Here is a 23,283-nt window from a genome sequence, read left to right as displayed (position 1 = left end):
CTTGTATTCTGCAATATACCTTGTCTCACACCTGTCTCACTAATCAGCTGTTTCTTTCTCAGGCATTTTGCAAGCTTAACACTTAAGGCGGTGTTCCACTTTGAGCAAGATCTAGTAATGGAGTTTCTTATATTTAGAAATATTCAAATCTGCTGAGTTGGTATTCAGTCATGAAGGCCATTGTAAAACAGAGCAATAATGGACACAAAGTTACTGGATGTTGCATCTACATTGGGCCAGCAGAGCGCTGCCATGCCCAGATTTAAAAGGTTACACCCCTAACCTACCAGAAGAATGCTTGTCAGCACAGAGACAAAGGAACTACACTTGTAGAGTGTGGCATTACAAAACACACTGATGCCTGAGTTTACACAGCTGGAGAGCTAGCAGAGCACTGACCCGAAAACTGATACATGTAGGTTACATCTTCTGCCCGCTGCTCTTCATTCCTTTGCTTGTACCCAAGTCTGTTCCTCTACCTTGTCCCTTAAATATTTTTTACCCTGGTTTTCTACCCATGGTAATACCGTGGTGCCACTATCCCTACCTGTACCATAGTACCTTCTTCCCCTGCCTGTACTCAAATACATCTACACTATCTATAACTAGGTATCTCTACCCCTGCCTATACTCTAGTATCTCTACCAATTTGTTTGCCTCAAATACTCCAGCCCACCTATACCCTAATGCCTCTAGCACTAAGTATACCCTAATACATATCCCACTACCTATAACAGAGTAAATGTGTGCCGTAGAATTTGTACCCCTATGTACGCCTTATTACTTCTACCCAAACTATATCCAGTGCTTCTGTCACTATGCCTGCCCTAGTACCTCTACCTCCACCTTAGATTAGTACCGTTACCCCCACCTGTACCTACTGTATCTTCCCCCTCTCATCACTTCTGTCTCCCTATCTCCTTACTCTGGTTCCTATGGTATCCCCTTTTTCTGTTCTTATTTTGTGTCAAGTTTTGTCTAACATTTTGAGGGAATTGGTTTCTTTCAGTTTAAAAATTCAGTAAAATGGAGTTTCATAAGTCCTTTTTTATTTTTATTTTTTATTTTATGGAGTTGAATATAGCGCGAACCTGGCCTGGTATTGGAGCGCATTACCTCGCACCAGTTGCATTACATGAGGACACACATCTATTTTTGTGAGGCACGGGTAGATTAAGTGATGTGCCCAGTATCAAAGGATATTCAGCGTCATTGCCGAGACTCGAACCTGAATCCCCAGATTCGAGGTTGACCGCCCGAGCCTTTAGGCCAACTCCTCTCCCCAAGTCTGCCTTGAGTCACCAAGTGGATGCTTTCCATTTTGGTTTTTTTCTCCAAAATGATAAAATGTCCATACGTTCTCCTGTGCCAATAGACACAAAGCTTCAGCTAAAATTAGTATTTGCCCACAGATTGGTCCAAGATTTTCCATAACTTTTGAGGTTTCACTCCCCTCTCTTTTATCGTCTTTATTGTGCTTCAGTTGTAGGTGCCTTGTGTCGATCAAATCCAGTTCCCTTTGTATTCTTGTCATCTTTTCAAAATGCAGTAGATACTGTTTTGTTGTCTTCCTGCACATTTTACTTTTTCGCTTAAACTTTCTCTGGCGACTGGAGAAGAGGTTCAGGTAGATTTTAATAAAGCAGTTGTTATTTCTCTTGTCTGGGAATCTTCAAAGGAGTTACTAATTTTAAGCCACTGTTCTTGCAGCCTTTGGGAGGGAAACTCTTGGTAGAGACAGTCAATAAACAGAGGTTCCATTTCATTGAGCATTTAGAGGTTTTCAGTGATGTTTATTCTCCTTTCTATTCTGCTTATGCGTTCATGGTGTGGCTAATTGTGGTCCATGCTCACCTACGCTTAGTTCTCGATGGAGTGTAAGGCAGTACAAATCCTTTTATACCGCTCATTCTGTTTTGATTCTGTGGCACCAGCAGGCCTTGTGGGAAAGATATTAGAGATTCACCCTTAAAATTGCTCACTTCTTTTATATCTTATAGAGTTCAGGCAGTGTCCTTGTCCCCTTTCCAGTGTATCTTTCGTACGTTTAATCTAAGGTTTTCCCAGGGTTCAAAACTGGCTCCCATTTTGTTTTATCTTTATGTGGCTCCTTTGGATGCCGTTATTTGGGCTTTCGCTATACTGTTATGCTGAAATTATGGACATAATTTTGCAGTTGGATGGTGAACAAAGAACACTTTTTCATGCTTTTCTCTGCTTGATTGGCACATGGATGAAAAATAATTGTCTCAATCTGTACACAAATTTATGGAGGTGGTGATTCTGGCTGTCCCTTCATTTTTATGGGCTTATGGTTTGTGGTTAACATCTTCGAGCATTTTGCTCGACCTAATTTATAAGTTCAGACATTTGGCATGCCTATTTGACCTAGACATTTTAAGGAATGCCCACCTTAATCGGATCTTCTCTGTGGCTTTTCATCTTTTTAAAACCCTTCGGAAGGTTCTATTTTCCTCCTTTTGGATTACAGCAGAAGAATACTATTGGCAATTATTTGCATCCTTATAGACTATAGCATGTCCTTATATCCAGATCTTCCTAAATATTTGGTTAAAAGGCTGTCAGCACTGTGTAGCGCTTCTCTCGTCTAAAAATCATGCTAGAATAGATGGGAGTAAGAGACACAGTTCAGGTATGTATGAGTCATATCTTAACAACTGCTTACAGTTAGTGACATTATCCAACTCAACATACAACCCTTCGCCTCTCCTTTAAGAAGTTCCAAAGCGATCCATTTTCTCCCCCAGTCTCCGTCACCTTTTTTTTCCTGAGACAGTCAAACATTTCTTTGAATATATACACTGATGACACTGAGCATTTCCCTGCCTGAGGACATAATAAAGCTAGCTAAGACCTAGCAGACCTACAGCAGACCTACAGCTGTGGATAACACAAGATCACCTTAAACTGAACTTCCAGCAAACTCTCCTATTTATTATGACATCCCCATGTGCAAGCCTGGATTAATGAGATTGTTTTCTCTATTTCTAACCTCAAATCTCAAGGATGCTAAATTATGGATTTTACCCTCAATCAGCACACTGATATCAGCACCTTAGCAAAAGAGGCCTAATACCAAAATTATCGGACTTCTACACGAATCAAGGTACTTATACCACTGCATAACAATCTTTGCAAGACTGGACAGTGGCAACTCTTTACTGACCAGCATTCTTAGAATCCGCATGGTTCTTTAAAATTTCCAGTCAGTGCATCAGCTAGACTGCACCGTAGTGCCAGAAGATGAGATCACACCAATCCTGATCACCCTAAACTAGCTCCCTGTAAGACCAACATGATTATTGAAATCGGTCTGCATAGTCCATAAGGCACTGCATGGAATCGCATTACCCAGAAACTAGCAATCTCTGAAAGCTCTTCTGTCCGCACATTACCAGATTCCATTGAACTCCTCATGCTGCACAGATGGCCTTTGCTCTCCAGCTTTCCTGTATTTCCAATTGCATTTGCTGATTTTAATGCATGTGCGAAAAATACTATATTCTGTTTGTGTGTGTATCTCCCACACATATGTAAAGCTCTCAGATACCCCAGTGGGTCTGATTTGCACTTTGCAATACTGCATATTAATAATGTAGGGCTTGAAGTTATTCAAAATATGGTGGTGAGACGAACACTGTAACTTTCTAGGTTTTCCTTTATTGCTGAACATCTACTTGAACTCCATTGGCTTTCTCTGCAAAGGCACGTTTAATGCACTTTGCATCTGCCACTCTACAATCACTACACTGGGCGAGTCTATTAGCATCCTATGTTCTTTTCTTACTGCCTTTCATGATGTATTATGTCTCCTTCATGGGTCCAATTGAGTATTATACTCTGTGGGCAAGTCAATGTTTGGGGGAAGATTCTTCTGTATGATTTCTGCCAAATTATATATCTCTCCCCATTGTCTCTTTGTGTGATGTCTGACCACTTTAGCTCCGGAAAGTAGTTAAACCATGCCTTTTGTCTTTTGATTCACCACTATGTGTGACCTAAATAATCTTTCTACCCCTGTGCCCCGACACCACCTCTTTAGGGTAACAGAGCGCTTCACAAATCTCAGTCAGTCAGTTCCCTTCTCGCTGGCCCTGCTTCTCCTGTGTTCATGTGCATGTTCTTTGACTCAGTTCTCTCTCACTATAATGACTTTTTGAATCCCCCTATCTGGCCCAGTACTTCATTCCTCTATATGCACCTCCATTCAGCCGCGGCCCGTGGAGGGAGTTACGGTGAGGCGGGGAGGGGGAGGGGCAGGGTGGAGGGTGCTAAAAACCGACATATGGATAATTGCAGGTAAGTAAACAATGTAATTAAGAAAACGAATTTCGTAGCGCGTACTGCAAGGCGCGCTACCAAATTCGTTTTATTAATTACATTGTTTACTTACCTGCAATTATCCATATGCCGTTTTTTAGCATCCTCCACCCTGCCCCTCCCCCTCCCCGCCTCCCTACCCCACCGTAACTCCCTCCACGGGCAGTGGCTGCCTCCATTGCCTCCCTTCTCCCGGGCAGATATTTTGTTATCCCTTCTTCAGTCTCCATAGTTACATTAATGTCGTTTGACCCCCCACCCCTTCTATCACTGTGGCTTCTTCCTCCAAAATCACAAGATTTGGCTCTTTCCATCTATTCTTACAGATCATGGTACCTGTTTAGCTCCTACATCCTCTGTCTTTGTGGTTTCCTCCATGTATTTGCTTTGGTTCCTTTTCCACATCTTCTCGTTTGACCTTCCCCCTCCTATGCCTTGCTGTAACTCCTTCTCCTTCTGTTCCTGCAGCTTTGCGTGCCTGTGCATTAGCCTACTAGATTTCAAGCGCCATGTCATGTCCCCTCTTTGTATCTGTGGGTTGGTTTCTCCTATCTCACCAAGCTCTGGCTGGTCTCTGCCACGCTCCGCGCAAGCTTTTGTTGCATATGCTGCACTCACATTCTTTTGTTTATTACAGAGCATCCTCGTAATGAGTCTGCAATGTTCGTCACTCTGAACTACACTGCTATATACAGTGGTGAGTCAATGATTACATCTGCAGCACCAAGTTCTTTAACCGCTCATTACTTCAATCTAACCCACTTACCCATACCACAGCTAACACGATATGTGTCTGAAGGCACACTTTTCATGCTAGCACTGCATTCAGTTCTGGGATGCCTCTTGAAACTTACACAGTCTCCAAAAGAAGGGCAGGATGAGGCGCATTAAGAGTTGAGTACATTTTTGTATACAAAAGGTATGGGAAATGGGAGAAAGTAGTGGCACAGGAATTTAGGTGAATCTGATAGATGTAAACAGGATTCCGATGCATTCCACTGTGGATGTTAAAAGAGACATAGACACTGGAAAACAACTATTGGCCTGTACACGCTGTTTCAAGTGTGCCAGTGTTTTGCAACCAAGAAAGTCACCAGCGATACAAAGTTCCTTCTGAGGCCCTGTAAACTCACATCATGGAGATCATTATGGAGCTTTATGGGCAGAATGGAGACTGCAAATCTCTATCCGTTCCTTGTGTTGATCCTTCTAGAGAGAGAGGTTGGCCTTCCTTAATGCCAAATAATGAACTTAGACTATCAGCTATCACCTCTCAACTAAAGGCTGATATCTGCTCTCAACCTAGAGTTGAACGTTCGTGAGGTCGGTATTTGAATTCACATGGGCTGTGAACTTCCTCCTTCCATAAGTTAACTGATTTCACCCATCTGTCCCTGGTAATGGCCGTTTTAGAAGCTTTAGACTGAGTAAAGCCCTATCTTCGATGCAGAGGTGTCCCTTCAAATGTGAAGTGTTAAATGAACTAAAAAGCAAACTCTTTTGTTGAGAAAATACTCTGCCTACAGAACATCTTTGCAGAGATATGAAACTGAGTGGGCATAGAGGCTGAACGCTAATCCCATCCTCTATCAGCAACCACTATAGAGAAACTGAGGGGCTGATATAAAAATATTTTTGTGGTCATGGACACTGAGATTCACAGGATTACACATACGGAAGGTCTACTGTCCCTTTCAGGCCTCCTTACCTGCAATCACAGCCAATCACATGTCTAATCAATTTTCATTGGGCAATTTGTTTTGCAATTCTCCTTCGAATCAACAATTTGCAATGTGACCTATTAATACATAGGTCGCATCATAAATTTCAAACCCATTTGCAAACCAGTAAATGTGCAATTTGGTGTTTCGTACATCAATTCCTTAGTTCCTTTGCACTTTCAGAATGGGACAGGCATTAAATAGGTTTTGTGAGGCCAGTTGCCTTGAGACTGGGCCCACTTACCTATTGTATTGTTCGTACGTATGCCTGATAATCTCCTTTCTTTTGTTAGTAATACTGTTGGTGATATTCTCCTGCCACCTCCACAAACCCACGTGCCAAAACTTATTGTAGAAAGAGTTTTGCTTTCTTTGGCTTAACATGTCCCCTTCTTTTTAGATTGTTTTGGCCTTGGCTCCCTCCGATTACTGTTTAATTAGAGATTGTGTTTTGCTAGCATAGCCTAATTTAATGTTGGTGGAGAGAGAGGGCCCAATATGTGTACTTTTCCTTTTACAAAGCAAAGGTTTTCAAAGTATTTGGAGGTCATAAGGTGTCCTTACATATTCAAAATATAACATATCTGAAATGATGAGGGTATGGTTTTTCTAATTGAAGATATAGACGATGTAGAATGCAAAATCCACCAGATTCTAGGGTGTAGTTCATGTTATTGAACCAAAGTAACGCCTGTTGGTATGTGTGCATTTTTGAAAGTTTAGTGATCGGCTGCCTTGTTTCAGGTGGCCGTCTTGTTACAGGCAGTGACTCTGCAACATTTTTTGTTTTAAAAAACAAACACCCCAAATTGAAAAACGAATGGCTGTGACACCCAGGGATATTTCTGTGGGGGGTTATTTTTAATATTTTCTGATCGGGAGCACCAGGGTTACAGGACCTCCAGGGTTACCCCCAAACAAAACAAAAAGTTCATCAAACTGTCTGCTTTAAATAGAGCAGATGGTCTGATGTACCTACACCGATGGCCCCAGCTCCATTGGTGAAGTGTTTCCAACAAAAGAGCCAGCAGGGGCACCGCCATCTGAAATATGACACTCCTTCTGATTCTCAATAGAGTGGGCGAACAGTCGGTTTGGTGGGTTGGTTTCTTTGCCATGCTTGTGGCAGAATGTCATGTGAGCTAAACTCTAAATCAGGGCTTTTTTCTTTTTATAGTTACTATCCTATTGTCTTTAATGTTAAGGTGCTTATTAACTCTCTGTGTGCTAACAGTCTTGTGTTCGCACTTCTGCTTATTGCTTGTCTACTCATCAACTACCCGATAACTTCAATTAATGGGTGTCAGATTCAAGATGGAGATCCTGAATGACCCATCAGAAAGAGATCAGAAACATATTTCTCTTTTTTTTAAATAGCGGCGTTGTCATATTTACCATAGATTTCCCGCTAGATGTACCTAGGCTCAAGTATTGAAATAGATAAACTTAAACTATCCTCAAATTAAGAAATATTCTTTGTTGGTCAATACCCCACCACCAACTTAGCCCAGCAGACAATATATGAAAGACACCCTCGAAGTGCAGTTTGGATTAGCAATATTCTTTCTACAAGAGTATTTTGGGGAGTACTTAGATATAACCCATAATAGTGCTCTGCAAGAGGTGACTGGATAATTGCTAGAAGTAGAGGGCAGATAACTGAGGTGATAAAAGGAAAAGGAGAATGGTGACATGGGTGGGTGCATGCCCTGCTAGTTGACAGATGAATAAAAGGAGAAAGCGGAAAGTCAGGTTAGTTATTAAGTGTGGTTAGAGTTGGCTAGTCAGCTCAGTGAAGGTGAGTTATAAGAGCTATAGAAGTTCAGGTTCTCCTCTTGCCACATTCAAATCCACGTTTCATACCTCTTCTGGGTAGATCAGATACTATCTGGACAACCAGTAACAGTGATTGCACTTAAAGACTGATGAATAAATAAAAACCTGAGAAATGGTGAGATTGGTGGATTGGAAAAGAGGCTATAGTTCTTTGTGAGAGGATGATTGACAGAAAGAGTTTCAAAGGTAGCTGGTGATGTTGGTGGCTGTTTGGATGTATGGGGGAATCCTCGATGGCTAGATAGCTACTTATAGAAAGGGGGATAGATTTGTGTGAGTATCTTTGTGTCAGAGCCATGAAGAGGCTGTGCTACATCACAGCTTGAAATAAGTGAAGGCAATTAATATTGTGTACTATCTGTCTCAGATAATTTACTGGTGATGCATGTGTGACTCTTAAAGAGAATTTTTCCAGACACTGCCTTCTCTTCATAGGTAGACAGAGGTAGTCTGGAATATATCTTTTTCAAGGGATATTCTAATTGACCCCTTTACCAGTTACTTTCCAAGCCCCCCACTTTGTTATGTTCACTGTTAACATGACGTTGAGCGTTTTTGTGGCAAACCCCTTCCTGTGTTATTTTCAATTATGCTGGAGTTTGCACAGGCATTGATAGGTGGCTGTTAAGCACTCGACAGAAGGCCATTTCACGAAATGTGTACATCAAGGATGACCTTTTTCTTGGCTAGTTATTCTATACATATGTTTGGTGAAGTGACAGTATTTGACATCATCCCCTTCGGTGTGCCTAGATAACAGTGTTCCTGATCAGTTGAGGAACGGAAGTTGAAATGCACTACAAATTAAGATTTATAAGCCTAAATTGTTTGCTTCAAAGAGATCGCCTTTAATTTGTGGCCTATTGTGTTAACTTGATATTACATTTATTCACCTAACCGTCACTAACACACTTACAAACACTGACTTGTGATGTGAGGGAGAATATAAGTTCCTCATATGGTATGTGTTGTAGGAGACTAAACATAGTTTTGCATTAAAAGCATGGGAAGCTTGCTTCATAACTTTTCCAGTTTATAACTGCTGTTTTCTCCTTTTCTTCTCTTCCATACAAACATGAAAAGTGTGCATTGTAAAATAGTAATAGTTCTCTCAGTAGGAAACTTGCCTACTACCATGGACGGAGGCTTAACGTGATCAGAGAAAAATCAACCCTTCAAATTAACCAAGCCTAGCCCAGGTTTGGGGAGGTTGCCAGAGTGAAAACAGTCCAAGAATGTATTACATTTAGTTATCAGCTCTCTGTCCTATGTAATTTGGGATATATGCACTGTAACTACAATGTTATGATTTGCCATGTATATTTTGTGTTTCTTTATAATGGCAGTGACAAAGCCATTCATGTGTCCGAAAAGATGCTGAATATTTTGTCATTGATCTGAGTGGGGCTTCTCTGTCATTAGCTTATGTGGGGTGCTCAGGACGTGTACAGAGATACCTTTCACCATGTGCCAGGTGGGTGCTTGTGTTTTAGCCTGCCTCCTTGTCTTTCTTTTTTCCAGCTCGAGGGATCACAGAGAGAACACCTACCTTTATGGTTCCCTCAGGGACCTCAAGCAGTAAGACGGTGCTGAGAGGAGAGGACCTGATGCTGGAGTGTATTGCCTCTGGAGTGTAAGTACACCTCACCCTTTTTATTATAACTTGCTATTACATGAGACTCATATTGCCAAAAGTGGCCAGGCAGCGATAGTTTTGACACTTGATAAACATGTCAGAGTAACCATACTGTCTGTTGCCAGAACACAACATTTTTTAACTGTCAGGCAAGAGCAGCCCTGGGTCAGAACTGCCTTCCAGACCTTACAGAAAGCAACATGTTAGCATGGCTCATTGGCTCAAGGTGGCTATCTAAATCTCCTATAAAAATGCATAGAAAATGTGAATGAGGAAAGGGGAGTCAGCTACCAGAATTAAGTACCTGATTTAGATTTCAGCGGATGGGTTACTCCATCACTACAGTGATGGATATCCCGGCTGCCGAAATGTAAATCTTATAGCATATTATGGGGTTTATATTTCGGCGGACAGGATATCGGTCACCGTTGTGATGGAGTAACCCGTCTGCCGAAATTTAAATCAGGACCTAAGTGAAAAATTGTTTTGGAGTGTGCAACATGGAAAAACCATTTGCATCCTAATACAGGGCACACTGTTATATTTACTGTTTACATGTCAGCTATTCTTTTATCCTTGTGCATTTAGGTTTCCTAAAGGCCTATTCACAAACAAAGACTACCCCATCTCTTTTCAAGTCTCTAGGCTTTCTCACTTTTATGGGGAACTTAAGTCTGCTTATTCCACTCTTCAGACCACCACTACCACCACATGCAGTTTCAGCTTTATGCTCACTAGCCTCTCAACACCTCCATTTGAAGTGATACACCAGTCCACATTGAAAAACTTGACATTTAAGGTGGCATTTTATTTGCAATCATATTATTGAGTAGTTAGTAAATTTCAATATCTCGTATTCTAGCGATAACATGGATAGAGTAATTTTGCGTACAAATCCAAAATATGTCCCCAAATAGACAAAGTGATAGAAGTGCCATCTTTGTTCCCTCTTGTATGTTTAGCTGCAGAGAGAGCTTAAAGGTAACTAGACTATCGTAAGGGTTTTCACAGGATCAAGGGATTTCAAACACCAGCTCTTTCTTTCACATCACAAGTGATCCTAGAAGCAAAACAGGTTTTGTATGCTGGGTTGGTCATTGCACTCAAATATATTTTCGCTAGTCTGCAAGGCCTTGTTTTGCAAAGCACAAGCACACACCACAAAAGCAGCCACTTTGATTTTCATTGGAAATGTCTGTTAAGCAGAGACAAGGCCGTCAGTTTTCATATTCAATAAACACTACTGTGTAGCTAGTTAAGCTAGACAAGAAGCAAAACGTAACCAAATAGAATATCAGCAAACCTTTTTGTCTCTCGTTGTCAAAAATCCAAGAATTGTAACAGTGCCCGATTCCTAAAGAGCTTCACAATCTTTTAAATGTTAGCAATTCCTCCTTCCTTCCTTCTTTCCTTCCCCTCCCCTACCCTTCCTTGTCCTTCCCTTTCGTTGCCCTTCCCTTTCCTTCTCTTCTCTTCTCTTCTCTTCTCTTCTCTTCTCTTCTCTTCTCTTCTCTTCCTTATTTAGAAAGAGCCTGGATACTGAAATAGGTTCATGGCACTATAACACTGATAAGGGTAGCAAACACAATTAGAAGTGTCAAGCAGAAGCCGCACCTGGGGGTTTAGCAAAAGACTTAAGGTTCTTTTAAAAACCAGGTGGTGAGCAAGTTTCCTCAGTTCAAGAGGAAGACTATTCCATAGCCTGAAGCCAAGCTTGTACTCTCCATATCCTACAATTGGGAAACTACTAATGCACCTAACATACCATATCAAACATGTGTGGCTTGCCCAGTAATGTTTTTATCTTTACTTTCTTAAACATTTGATTGTGGTTTTCAAATTGTTCGGAAGTGCAAAATTAAACATATTAGAATTCAAAGAAAAATGCACGATTGGAGAAACCTCTAGTATTTTACGGGTGGAGAACTCTTTCCAAATTGTATGTCCTCGGTGTATGTGAAACTCACCCGATACAATTGACATGTGACAAAACACTCTATGCTGGTTCGTTTGGAAGGACCCACACTAGAATGATGAGGTGTACCACAACGGGAGTTGATGCCTTGGAGAAAGATAAATTACTTGCACTTGATCAGGGGCTGTACCAAACTGACTATTTCTCTTCTTTTTTCAGGCCAGCACCAGACATCATGTGGTTTAAGAAAGGGGGTGAACTGCCTTCTGGAAAAGTGAAGTTTGAAAACTTCAACAAAACTCTACGTATTGTCGGCGTCTCAGAGGAGGACTCGGGGGAGTACTTGTGCCTGGCTTCCAATAAAGTGGGCAGCATCCGCCACTCCGTCTCAGTTAAAGTGAAGGGTACGAGGTTAATTATTAATGCACCTTTGCAGTCCTCCGAAGACACAGGGATGGCGGCAACCACCACAGACACGGTGCCCGATCAGGAGCCTAGCGAGACGGGATCCCAAATAGGTGGTGCTTTCCATTCTCGCTTTTACTTTAAAAAAAAAAAAAATCTTAGTGAAGAAAGGGGTGTGGGCTTATAAGCCCCAAACACAGCTGGGATTCTGTGTTTTCAACAAAATAGATAACAAGTACCCAAATTACATCTAACTGCTGCCACCCTGAGCAGAATTTACCCGGGGTCCATCAATTCTATAATCTTCGAGCCTTTGTAACCCTTGCTTATATGTTACAAGCAGGGAGGACAAATGTTTTGGGGGCTTTTGCATACAGCAGATCGAGAAACTCATTTTTCAGCTATCCTAGTGGGTTATAAACCATGAAAAAAGTCTGAAAATTGTGGTTGCAAAACGATGTTTCTGCCCCTGCCTAATAGTTAAACATTCTTATCTACTGGTCTAGGTTTGTTTATGTTGTTAGATTTAAACTTGTACAGCTCACATTAACTGTGGGTCTGGTTCACACTTTGAGTATTACAAATGCAATAGAAATAGCATAAAATATGTGAGATATGTAGCACCCTAGTGTAGGTCCTGGGCATTATTATGGTAGGCTTTCTCCTAAAAATGCTTTGACTATGCATACACGTTCAGTGAGAGTTCCCTCTGTAAATGCAAATTCCTTTGGAGAGAATCTCAAATATGAAGGCAATGACAGAAGCTTTAAATGTTATGGAAAAAATAGATCATCTTGGGCATTAGTAGTACTAGCAAAGTGAAAATTGTAGTTTATAGTGTTATGCATTGTGTGGTAAATGGCGCTTTGTCAAGGCTAGTTCCCCGGTTAAGCAGCTGATGGACTTTGGCCAAATTCCCCACGTCACAGGTTGAGCCAGCCTCCCGCAATAGTCCTGCTATCATTACTTCGGCATTGGAGTATCTGAAACCTGTGCTTTGGTACCAAGTATTCCAAAGAAAACCTTTGTACACTTGGAATGGTAAAATCGTATTTTGAAGCTGAGCAGTAAAGACCTATAAACAGGTTAGATTTATGTGTCATGTAAAATATCCTCATTCTGATGGATGTAAATTGAACACCATTGTCAGTAGTGCCGGACAGTGAAGTCCCCCTCTGTGAAGGGCAACTTTTTCAAAACAAAAAGTCTGTTTGCTTAATTATAATCTACTTACCAAGATACTCAACCCACTCAGAAAAACAGGCCATGACTGCTAAATTGTAAAACGTCCTTGCACCTGACTTCAAATAGATCTGAAAATCCATTACCACTTCTTACCAAGGTCCATCTTGTTTTTTTAATTACTCCTGCTTGCATTTACAGTTTATCAGTATCAGTCTTCTTCCTACAGAATCTACATTTTTAGTTTTACAAAATTAACAATTCATTCATCACTATAATGTCACCATAAATGTAATCAAACATTTTTGGTACTAGTTTCTTCTATGTGACCCCTATATCAAGTCTTAATGATGTTCTCCTTTACAGCTCTTGGATAAACACATTTATCTCCATGCATGGTAAACTCATCTACACATGCCAGTTTCTCCTTTAGGATGCAAAATACCTGCAATTCAGGAAGTCGCCTTTTCTCCTTTGGCAAGCCTTCTCTGTTGACTTTACTAATCTGATACAAGTCTGTGTCTTCCGACGTACATTATTTCCATGCTTTCTCATTCAAATCTTGCCCTGCCCCACCAAGATCATCTGCTGCACAGATATTTTTCCAACAATTCTTTTTAATCATGTATCTACAAAGAGCACAGAAATGTAGATAAAATGTCAGCCAGCTTGTTAAATGTAATTAATATTAGAACTGTGTTAAGCCTGGCGACATCCGTAACGGTCCAGAAATGCCATGCCCTTGCTTATCCTGCCAAGATTATCACAGTGCTGTCGTTCATTACATTTTGCAAGATGGCTCACTTTTGCAACATCCCCCTTATGACGTGCCTGCACGGGCTGGACTGGCCGCAGTTACTATTTCTATGGTGCTACGATTTGTTTGCATTGCACTGTGCTTTGCGGTGATAAAGTACTAACGAAGTGTGGCGGATATGCTTTTGGTCTTAGTCCACGACTTGCGGTAGTTGGACATTTCTTTAGCCTTGAAAAAGTCTGGCAGATGAAACACATGTCTGCTGCCTTTATGGTGAAATTGTTCATGTCATGTACAGAAATTTGCAACAAATAAACGGAGAATTTGTATTTACCTGTATTGACTACATATATTAACTCATCAAGGATCTTATGGAACCAGGAGAGTGTATGCTCCAGTGCTTTTCTTTCATAGTATTGGTACAGCCCAGCACACATTACTATGGTGGGATGACAAGAATGTTATGCTTACCAGGACCTTTCTGTACCCATACCACAAGTGACCATTACCATGGACTTCTCACTTATGGGTCCGGATGCACATCTCAACCACATGACTGTTCAGGACTACCTGGACCCGACAACAGCACCCACAACAGCAGAGTTCCCTAGCAATTGTCTAGAACTTGTGGCAATCAAGCTAACACTGATAGCCTTTAACAAGCTTATCTGAGGCACATTAGTCTTCATAAAAATGGACAACATGACTGCAATATACTACATCCAAAAGCAAGGAAGGACTCATTCACAGTTATCAGTTCTAGCCAAAAGCATTTGGCATTGGGCCATTTGGAATTATGCTCAGCTCCTTGTGAGCATCTGTTGGAATGGGACCAAAACATTGCAGACCTACTAAGCAGGACATATCAACAAGACTACTGGTGTGAAATGAATTCTTTTGCTAATGGACCACTCCTAAAATCAATCTGTTCGCCTCCATGTAATAAAACTTCGTCTCCATGTACCCACTCTGAAAGTCCTGGGCAAGAAGACATTGATGGACTGGTCAAGGATATTTGTTAAGGCTTTTCTTCCACTGCTCCTGATAACATACATTATGAGGAAAATGAGGCAAGTATCCATGACTGTCATTCTCGTGGGACAGACTTGAGCGAGACAGCATTGGAAATGTTGATTCATCTCCACAAAAAACTTCTGCTCAGGACCAAATCTACTGACTCCATACCAGGCCAAGCTCTTTCCCAGACCCCAACTAGGCAGCTCAGTCTAGCAGCCTGAAACCTGAGGTCTCAAACTTCCAGAGAAATGTGTAAGTCCTGTGTGAGGCACATAAACCTAACAGGCTTGGTCAAAATGGAAACTATTGTCCACTATTGTTTTAATTAATAAATACACCCCCTGACTACACATGTCCTGCTTTATTTGATATTTGCAAAAGGCGTGTTTGTATACATATGCATTAATTTTCATTTAGCCGCAGTGGCAGTCTACATGCAAAACATGGAATATTTGTCTCTCTTTAGAATACCTGCAGTCAAGGCCTTCATGGAGGGCCTTAAATGGGGATTCCTCCAAGAACAACTCCAGCAGTAGCCTGTAATTGGAATAAACAAAAGTGACTGGTCCCCTTTTGAGTCAGTATACTCTTGTCAAATGCTAACTGCAGAAGAACCTTCTATTCAGGTTCATAGGAATAGAGTGGTTTTGAGGACGAACCGGAAATTTCTTCCAAATCCATTTCTCCCTTAAATGTGAATCAAACAATTGATTGGCTATTTTATTCCCACGCCCAGAGTCTGTGGATGAAAGGTCTTTACAAACACTTGAGTTTAAGAGAGCTCTAATGTATTATACATTGAAAGGGCTAAGGCGCTGATTTAGAGTTTGCCGTGCAGGGAAGTTCTTCGCAAACCCGTAGGAGTATCCTGTCTGCCAAATGCTCAGTCTCAGTTAAAGACCGGTGGTTCTTAAATATTCTGTTGATGGAGCCCCATTTGGCTCAGAATACTTCCTGAGGTGGAGTAGGGGCTGTTTGAAAGGCATTACACTACTATTTAGGGTGGACAGTATAATGCTTTGATTTCCTGTCCATCACAAGAGGGAAAACTTCACAGTGAGGACAGGAAAAAAACATCTGAGGTGTCTTTGTCCTGGTGCACTGTAGGCTACGAGAGAAGCCCCGAGGTATCTTGTGACTTGAAACGTCTTCGAAGAAAAACAACTTGCAAACGTCCGTGCAAAAACTAGATAGAAGGCGTGTTGAACCATGTGAATCTACAGTACTACAGGCTTCGAATATATAGGTACTTGGTAAGTACCAATGTGTGTGAACCCTGAAAATATTGCGTGTGTGTATGTATATGTATAGATATATGTGTATGAGGAGTACAAACGCAGCGCCCCCCCAAACCAGAGGTATTTTCCACATGGGTTGTATCCAGGCGAGGGGAGAAAGGAGGCAGCATCACGCTGCCTGATAAGGACACAAGAGAAGGTATTGGCCGGACCATCATACCCAGGACCCCTGTGGTGGAATGTAGTGAAGCGCCAAGCAATTGGGGACATTAATTTGGGTCTGTGTTCCATACACTTGTATACGGGACCTCGTGATACTACAAGTTCCATCATGCAGTGCTCCTGGGAGCTGCGACGTAGCAATCACACCTACCTGTGGGAGGAGGAGCCGAGAGACTGCTATAAGGGAGTGGTCTCCAGAACACATGAATTTTTATTAGCCTGTGAGACCGGCACTGATGACGGCCACCATGGCCAGAAACGCGTCAGCCACGGCGATTCACGGACTACAGGAGCGCGTTGGCAATCATCCAAATAAAGCCTTCCTTTGTGCCTTTTATATATATATATATATATATATATATATATATATATTTTAAGCATAAAGACGTCCTGCAGCAGTCTGGCAGCAAAAAAGACAAAGCAAACCCAGGTATAGTGCGATAGTGATTTTAATTGCTCACCACCACTCCACCACGACGCGTTTCGGTGCCCGAAGCACCTTGATCACATGACATATATATATATATAATGTAGGGATAAGGGATCTATGCAAACTTTGTAGAAAAAAACTATAAAAATAACACATTTTTAAGATTTGAGGCATCTATACCTCAAAAAATAAGCATGCAAAATGCACTTTCAAAGAAAGGCATTTTATGAATTAGCTTCTATGAAATAGTACTGCTAAAACTAGTTTCTCACTAATGGGTTTCTCTGAAATCTTTTTTCAATGAACTCATTACAACTCTTCAGAACAGCGAGGGTTACTGCACAACTTCAGGACAGTTGAACATGATGCTAAATAGGGCCAAACTTCATTAGCGTAACAATTTATGGCTTCTGCACAGCAGTATTTGTTTGATCACAATATTGGGGCTCTCAAGCTTTACTCAGCAAGAGCACAAAGTTATAAGTAATGATTTAAGGTGGTCTCAGAAAATTACTTTAGTGATGGTGCATACAGCACAGAGTTGGACAAGGTAATGCAGGAGGTGTACATCTTGGAATATGTATTGAAATGTATGAACTCTGAATAGCTCCACCTGCATACAACATCCCAAAACAATTTACAGGATAAATCATTCTCTTATTTGTTACCTCTTACATGGATGTCTGCAGTGACATACCTGTGGCAGATGTGTCTAACTTTAACAAAAAAAAGAGAGTAAAAAACGTAAGCAGCACAGTTTGTAGGGTGAACTCCTTCAGGGCACAACTTTATGCCACTTTCCTTAATGAACACAAGTTCTTTCATCCATGCACATGGTTTTGGCCTTTTTTGGTTATTACTCTGCTAATTATGGTCTGATGGATATTCTTAGGTCTTCTATTGCTGTCACATTTAATGTTAGTTAGTATTCATTTTTTGCAGCTCCTTCTAGAATACACCATGCCTGCACTGTTTCCGAGGCACCCCTTGTGAGCCAAGAAAAAAATCAAAAACAGACCCATTCAGCAGCTCTCTCTTTTAATATACACCATGCCTGCACTGTTTGTAAGGCACACTTTGTGTGACAAGTAGAAAATCAAAAACAGAACCATTTATTTGTGTTTTTTAGGAGTTATAACATGTACTGTGGATAATCTTTCAATTACAGGAGAGAGCAGGGGAGATAGTAGAAGTGTCCAGTTTGAAAAATTTAGGGCGAGAACATTCCAGTCAGGGATGCTATTCCCTGACAATCTTTCTGTAGTGTCAGTTTGGAAAATGAGAATTTAATGAGTTTCTTGAAGCACTGGTGATCGAGTTCAACACTTATGGAGGGTCTCAAAAGGTACTCCACAGTCTCGGAGATCGTACTAACAGTGGTCTGCCTCTTCATTTTATCTAAATGAATATTTATTATTGGTTTATGTTAGTAGCTGACATTTTAGGTTAGGGTACAGGTGAGTGACAAGGGCTTGTATTTCCATCCATTTTTATTCACAGGAGAAAGGAAAGTCTTAATTAACAAAGCGTTGTGCTTGAGAAGCATCCCACACTCAGATCATACAACCTAGCAGGTACAATACAAATATAACAATAAGACCTATACCTTGTAATTTTAAAAATAGGGTAGGGCTGACTGGAGGAAGCTAACGTGTTTTGCTGGATCATGCATTGTGATTAGGCGGCCCTGCTTAGGGATCATTGGTGTGGTATGCGCTTGCAATAAGATCTGAATAAGTGTGTGTCGTTTCAGAGATAAGCTTTGATGTCAAAACCTTGAGCCTTTGTTACCTGATGGATATCTTTGTTGTCATTGCTTGCATTGTAAAATCTACATGACATGAGAGATAGTCTTGCTTTCACATACTTGAATCTTTAGATTTTGTGTGTTATGTGGGGTCACTTTGCTGTCAAATGTTTTAGCCTGATGTAAATCTGCAACACAAGGGGCAGATTTGCTTTCACTGCCATTCAATCCACTGTAGCCCTTTAAGTGTCCACCCTCTCAAAAACTGGCACCATCCATTTCACCAGTTCACCAAATGGTGGGTTCTCAGAGTAACTTTTTCCATCACCAGTACTGCCCTTAATGTGCTTTTCATTTGTGAATTCAAGTTATTGATAGCATACTAAATGCAAAGTTCCCACAAGTTCTGTCTCCCTTCTGTTGAGTAGCAAATATTGCTTAGTTAAGATCCTTTCTTAAGGGTATATCGACATCTAGTCCATAGGCCTGTGGATAAAATCTTGTCAAATATTACCACTAAAATGCATGCAACGTCCCAGCAAACCATTCAGCTTGAACATAGAACCCATTAAATCAGGGTGGAAGCAGATGCTACAGAGATTCGAAGATTGGCGGCTTAGAGGTCAGTACATACCTATGCCAGACAGTACAATGTAGATTTTAACTGCAAATCATTGACTTACATTGACCCGTCTTCTCTGTGTACTTTAATTTAATATTCGCTGCTTTTCTCCCTATTTCATCACACTTCCCTTTTCTTCGGGGATAAGTTTGCTATGCATTTCAGAGTTAATAAATATTAATTAGGCTGACAAAGCTAGAAGAAAAGGTTACATATTTCTAAGTATAGTTCTATGTCATGGGAATCGTCATTACATTTCATAGTAGAACCACAAGAATAGATATGGTGAAATATTAACAAACGTACTTCTGGCCTTACTAATTACCGAAACTGAAGCTAACTGATGCTGCATTTCAATATGGTACTCTGGTATAGCCTGGTTGCCTTACAATCTAACTCTTGATGGGCAAAGCCCCTCTTAGCAACTTGTTTACTTGATTGAATTCTGACTAATTCTTCCTTATTTTCTTTTGTACCCACCTCCAGAGGTGAGGGTTGGACTTGCTGCTCTATTCTATATAAAACAGAACAACCCTTATTTTTCCAAAGAGAACTTGGATACAAAGACGAAATATATGGACAATAATCCCCAGGGAATAATTCATGCAAAATAGCAAAGGTGTATATGTTATGTACAGTGTAAAACCCAGATATTTATGTTCTTACAGGAATGCATAGTCAATTATGAATATAAGCAGTCAATGCAGAAGATGATACAATAAGCATTAAGTATCAAAAGAGGATCAGACAATGAAATCTTAGTCTTGCAAACTTTGTGAATTATATTCAGTTGTAAATGCAAAATACACACATACAGTAAATAATGGCGCTGATGGCACAATGCATTGTGAAAAAAGTGATTGAGTAAGTAGAAAAAGTGCAACACAAGTGGACAGCAGGATGAATATACAATGAGTCCTGTCCAGTAGGTCATAGAGACTCAGCTAGTTGAATGGAAATATTGAGTCCTGTTGTTGACTGTTGACGTTTCAACCCTATTTGACTAAAAATCTGTGGGTCTCTTCAGGACAAGGCATGCCAAACAGGTCTGGTCTGTATGTCAGATACAGTGAAAATTCTGTAGTGAAAGTGCTCAGTGTGAATATTCCAAACATGGAAGGAGGGCAATATATTTGCTCAATACAAAACAACAGGATATGGTGTGCTCTTTAAGTAAGCCACTATATTTGTTGTAGTCTACTCAGTCATTATGGGGGGTTAATAATTGCCCAACAGAACTGGAATATTCACGCAGAGATACACAGACCTGTTCTGATGTATATTACAGAACATATCATAATGTAGAATGAATACTTGTAATCACTCTTCTCAGTCTTGGCTATATACTTTGAATTTATTAAAAAAAACATTGTCCTCTCTGTTAAGATGGAGAAGAGCTGTAAGTTAATTATCGAAGTACTTTAATATTTCTGTCAAAATAAACTTCCCTCACTGACAGCGCTCTGCATTCTGGAACATAGAAGCACCTGAATATCAAAAGGAGTGGCATGGGTTTATTTGTTCAGGGTGATTCCTACAGCCACCTTTTCATGATTTGTTTTGTGTTTTTAAAGAAAGAATTAAAATTAGGGTTTTACCTAAATGTATTTATTGTTTTGAAAATGTTTAGCTCCATTACAGGTTTTTAAACAATAGAACGTGTTTCTGCTTGTAGTCAGTTTTTCAATGCGATAAACTTCCAAAAATATATTTTATGTAGTTAAACATGTGTCAGGACTGAGGAGTCTTTTGGGCTTACTCCCATGTTCATGAATTCAAAGAATATACCCATGCTGGAGAAATACCGTCTCCTTCCTGTGCTACAGCAGTGAATACTACCATGAAGCAGGGAGTTGTAATATGTGGGGTACAGGTGTATTCCTATTGTGATACGTCACACGCAATGGTCATGTGGGTCCTAATTGATTTCTATAATAATGGTTACTGTACCACAGTGGGTGCTTGATATAATGATCCTGTGCAATGTGGTACAGTTGCATAGGGATTCTGTTCACTACAGATAAATTAGTTACGCTCATTAAACTATAGGTTCCTGGTGCCCCGTTTTGCACCTCAGCCTATAAATAAGATACTATCACTGCCTCTGTGGCCTATCTCCTTCTCGATTAAAACATCTCTGCATACCTTTGGTTTGTGCTTATGATCCTCATATTGAGGCTGAAACGGTCATGAAAAGCAATATTTTACCCACCATCATTCTGGTCCACTTGCAGTGGACAAGAAAATCCCAGCTACTGTTAGGCGAGTAATCCGAACTCACACAACTCTGACACATTTAGAAAAGTACACCAATCACACCCTGGTGTGACAGTTACCTTATGCCCTCCTGTGCTATCTTCAGCCTTAGGTTAGCTTGGGTCAGATGTGATTCCTAATTGTTGCCATATGTATCTTCTTGCATATTGTTGAAGCTGCCCCTCACTGGCTGGACGAGCCCAAGAACCTGGTCTTATCTCCGGGTGACAACGGGAGGCTGGTGTGCCATGCTCTTGGAAACCCTAAGCCCACTGTTCAATGGCTGATGAATGGAGAACCTATCGAGTGTGAGTATGGATTCCTACTAAAGTGTGTTTGAGAAAGGATGTAGGGTAACCAGTTGTAGTGAATAGACATACTTTAAACATGTGGTTCTTCCCATGAGGGATACATTTTTCAGAAGTCAGGTCTACACTACAATAACTAATTACCATTCTTTGTCACTCACATTACCTGCACCACACATCTTGTAAACAAACCAATCAACTGATTGTATCTATGTAAGACAGGCCTTCATAGTTTGAAAGCACCCTATACATTCCTGTTGGTCTTGTCTCACATACTTTAGGTGAAATGACTCCTTATTTTCAGATCAGTACTTTGAGTGACTGGAGTGAGCTTTCAGAAGATGTTCAGGACTGAGTAGAGAAGCAGCTCACCTTTTCTTTTTTTCTTGTGCAGCTGCCTCCCCCAGTCATAACCACATGGTCTCTGATGACACCATCATCTTCCGGGATGTGCTAAGTGGAAACAGTGCTGTGTATCAATGCAACACCTCCAATGAGCATGGCTACCTACTTGCCAACGCCTTTGTCAGCATCCTGGGTAAGGATATTGCATTCTGCGTTTCAGTGGTGGAGAGGATAATTGGGGTTCTAGTTAGGAAAGGACTATAAAGGATTCTTGAGAAGAAAGGAAATTTAAGGGATCAGCTAAAGAAAGAACACTGTAGGCATCCATCCATGAGAAGACTTTTGGGACCACTATGAAGGAAAGGATTCTTAGGAGTTTTGTGAGTAGAGTTCCATAAGGCTTCTCACGTAGGCTCTCTCGCTTCGCAAGGAGCTCCTGTGATTACAAACTGTGAATACAGCAGCGTTTTCTTGGGTAGAGACCCTTGTTTGGCTGTTGTGATTTGGAGTTCAGATGCTTTTTGCCTTGAAACTGTGAAAAGTTGCAAGCTGTGGTGGTGACCTGCTCGGTGTTGAAGTACTGTTCGCTATTGAGTCATTCCTCTATGACAAGATTGCATTCATAATTGAGAGCTTGGACACTGAGGTCCTAGTAACCAACAGGATTCCTATTCTTGACATCAGTAACATTTGTAAAGGTGTTAGAATCGAGAAAGATCCCAAAAAGGGACCACACCATAAGACTGATGTGTTTGCTTATAATGCTAGTCAATCCCAGCATGAAAAATCAGCTACATCTGTACTTGATCTATTTCCTCCCACTCCTGAAGAACAAAGGCCAAGATGTATTATATTACAGTTCGTTGGACTTTTCTTCCTTTACGTTCTTGTAGGCAGACTGATTTCTATAGTTGTGGGTTTTCCTTATGGAATATCTTTGTGGGGGGGAAGCAAACATTCAACCTATCGCTTGCCTCAGTGTGAGCAGGTGAGGTGCTCTGTAATGTGAGAGTTTTCCTTACATGTTTTATCTTAGGGGGTGATAGCGCTTGAGACCCTTCAGTCTAACCTTAGTAAGTGAGAGTTATGTCATGGGCTGCCCTTGCATAGTCTTCCTCAGGTGGAGCTTTTGGTTTTACAGCTTTTCATTTTTGCCATGTAGTTGTTGTTGAGTAGGACCAATGGATCTTTGCTTGTCGTTGCTCGTTAGTCTTCTTAGTGCAGTGTTTGAGATTGTTTGTTTCTAATCTGGGTGTATAGTTGCTGATCTAGATTTGAATGGACCCCACTGGCTCTGGGTTCTTG

The 23,283-nt window shown here is 40.8% G+C and overlaps 1 protein-coding gene across 1 annotated transcript in view; it reads left to right on the top strand.

Moving 5' to 3' along the window:
- Positions 1 to 23,283, top strand: part of NFASC (neurofascin) — a 639,840-nt gene that overhangs the window by 363,159 nt on the left and 253,398 nt on the right. The window contains exons 8-12 of the mRNA XM_078644633.1: positions 4,979 to 5,038; positions 9,420 to 9,531; positions 11,669 to 11,853; positions 21,502 to 21,633; positions 22,028 to 22,171. Of these exons, the coding sequence (XP_078500759.1) occupies positions 4,979 to 5,038; positions 9,420 to 9,531; positions 11,669 to 11,853; positions 21,502 to 21,633; positions 22,028 to 22,171 (633 nt within the window). The remainder of the gene's footprint in view (positions 1 to 4,978; positions 5,039 to 9,419; positions 9,532 to 11,668; positions 11,854 to 21,501; positions 21,634 to 22,027; positions 22,172 to 23,283) is intronic.

Source organism: Lissotriton helveticus, chromosome 5_1 (assembly GCF_964261635.1).
Source record: "Lissotriton helveticus chromosome 5_1, aLisHel1.1, whole genome shotgun sequence".
NCBI classification, from domain to species: domain Eukaryota; kingdom Metazoa; phylum Chordata; class Amphibia; order Caudata; family Salamandridae; genus Lissotriton; species Lissotriton helveticus.
This window is presented reverse-complemented; position numbering and strand designations above follow the sequence as displayed.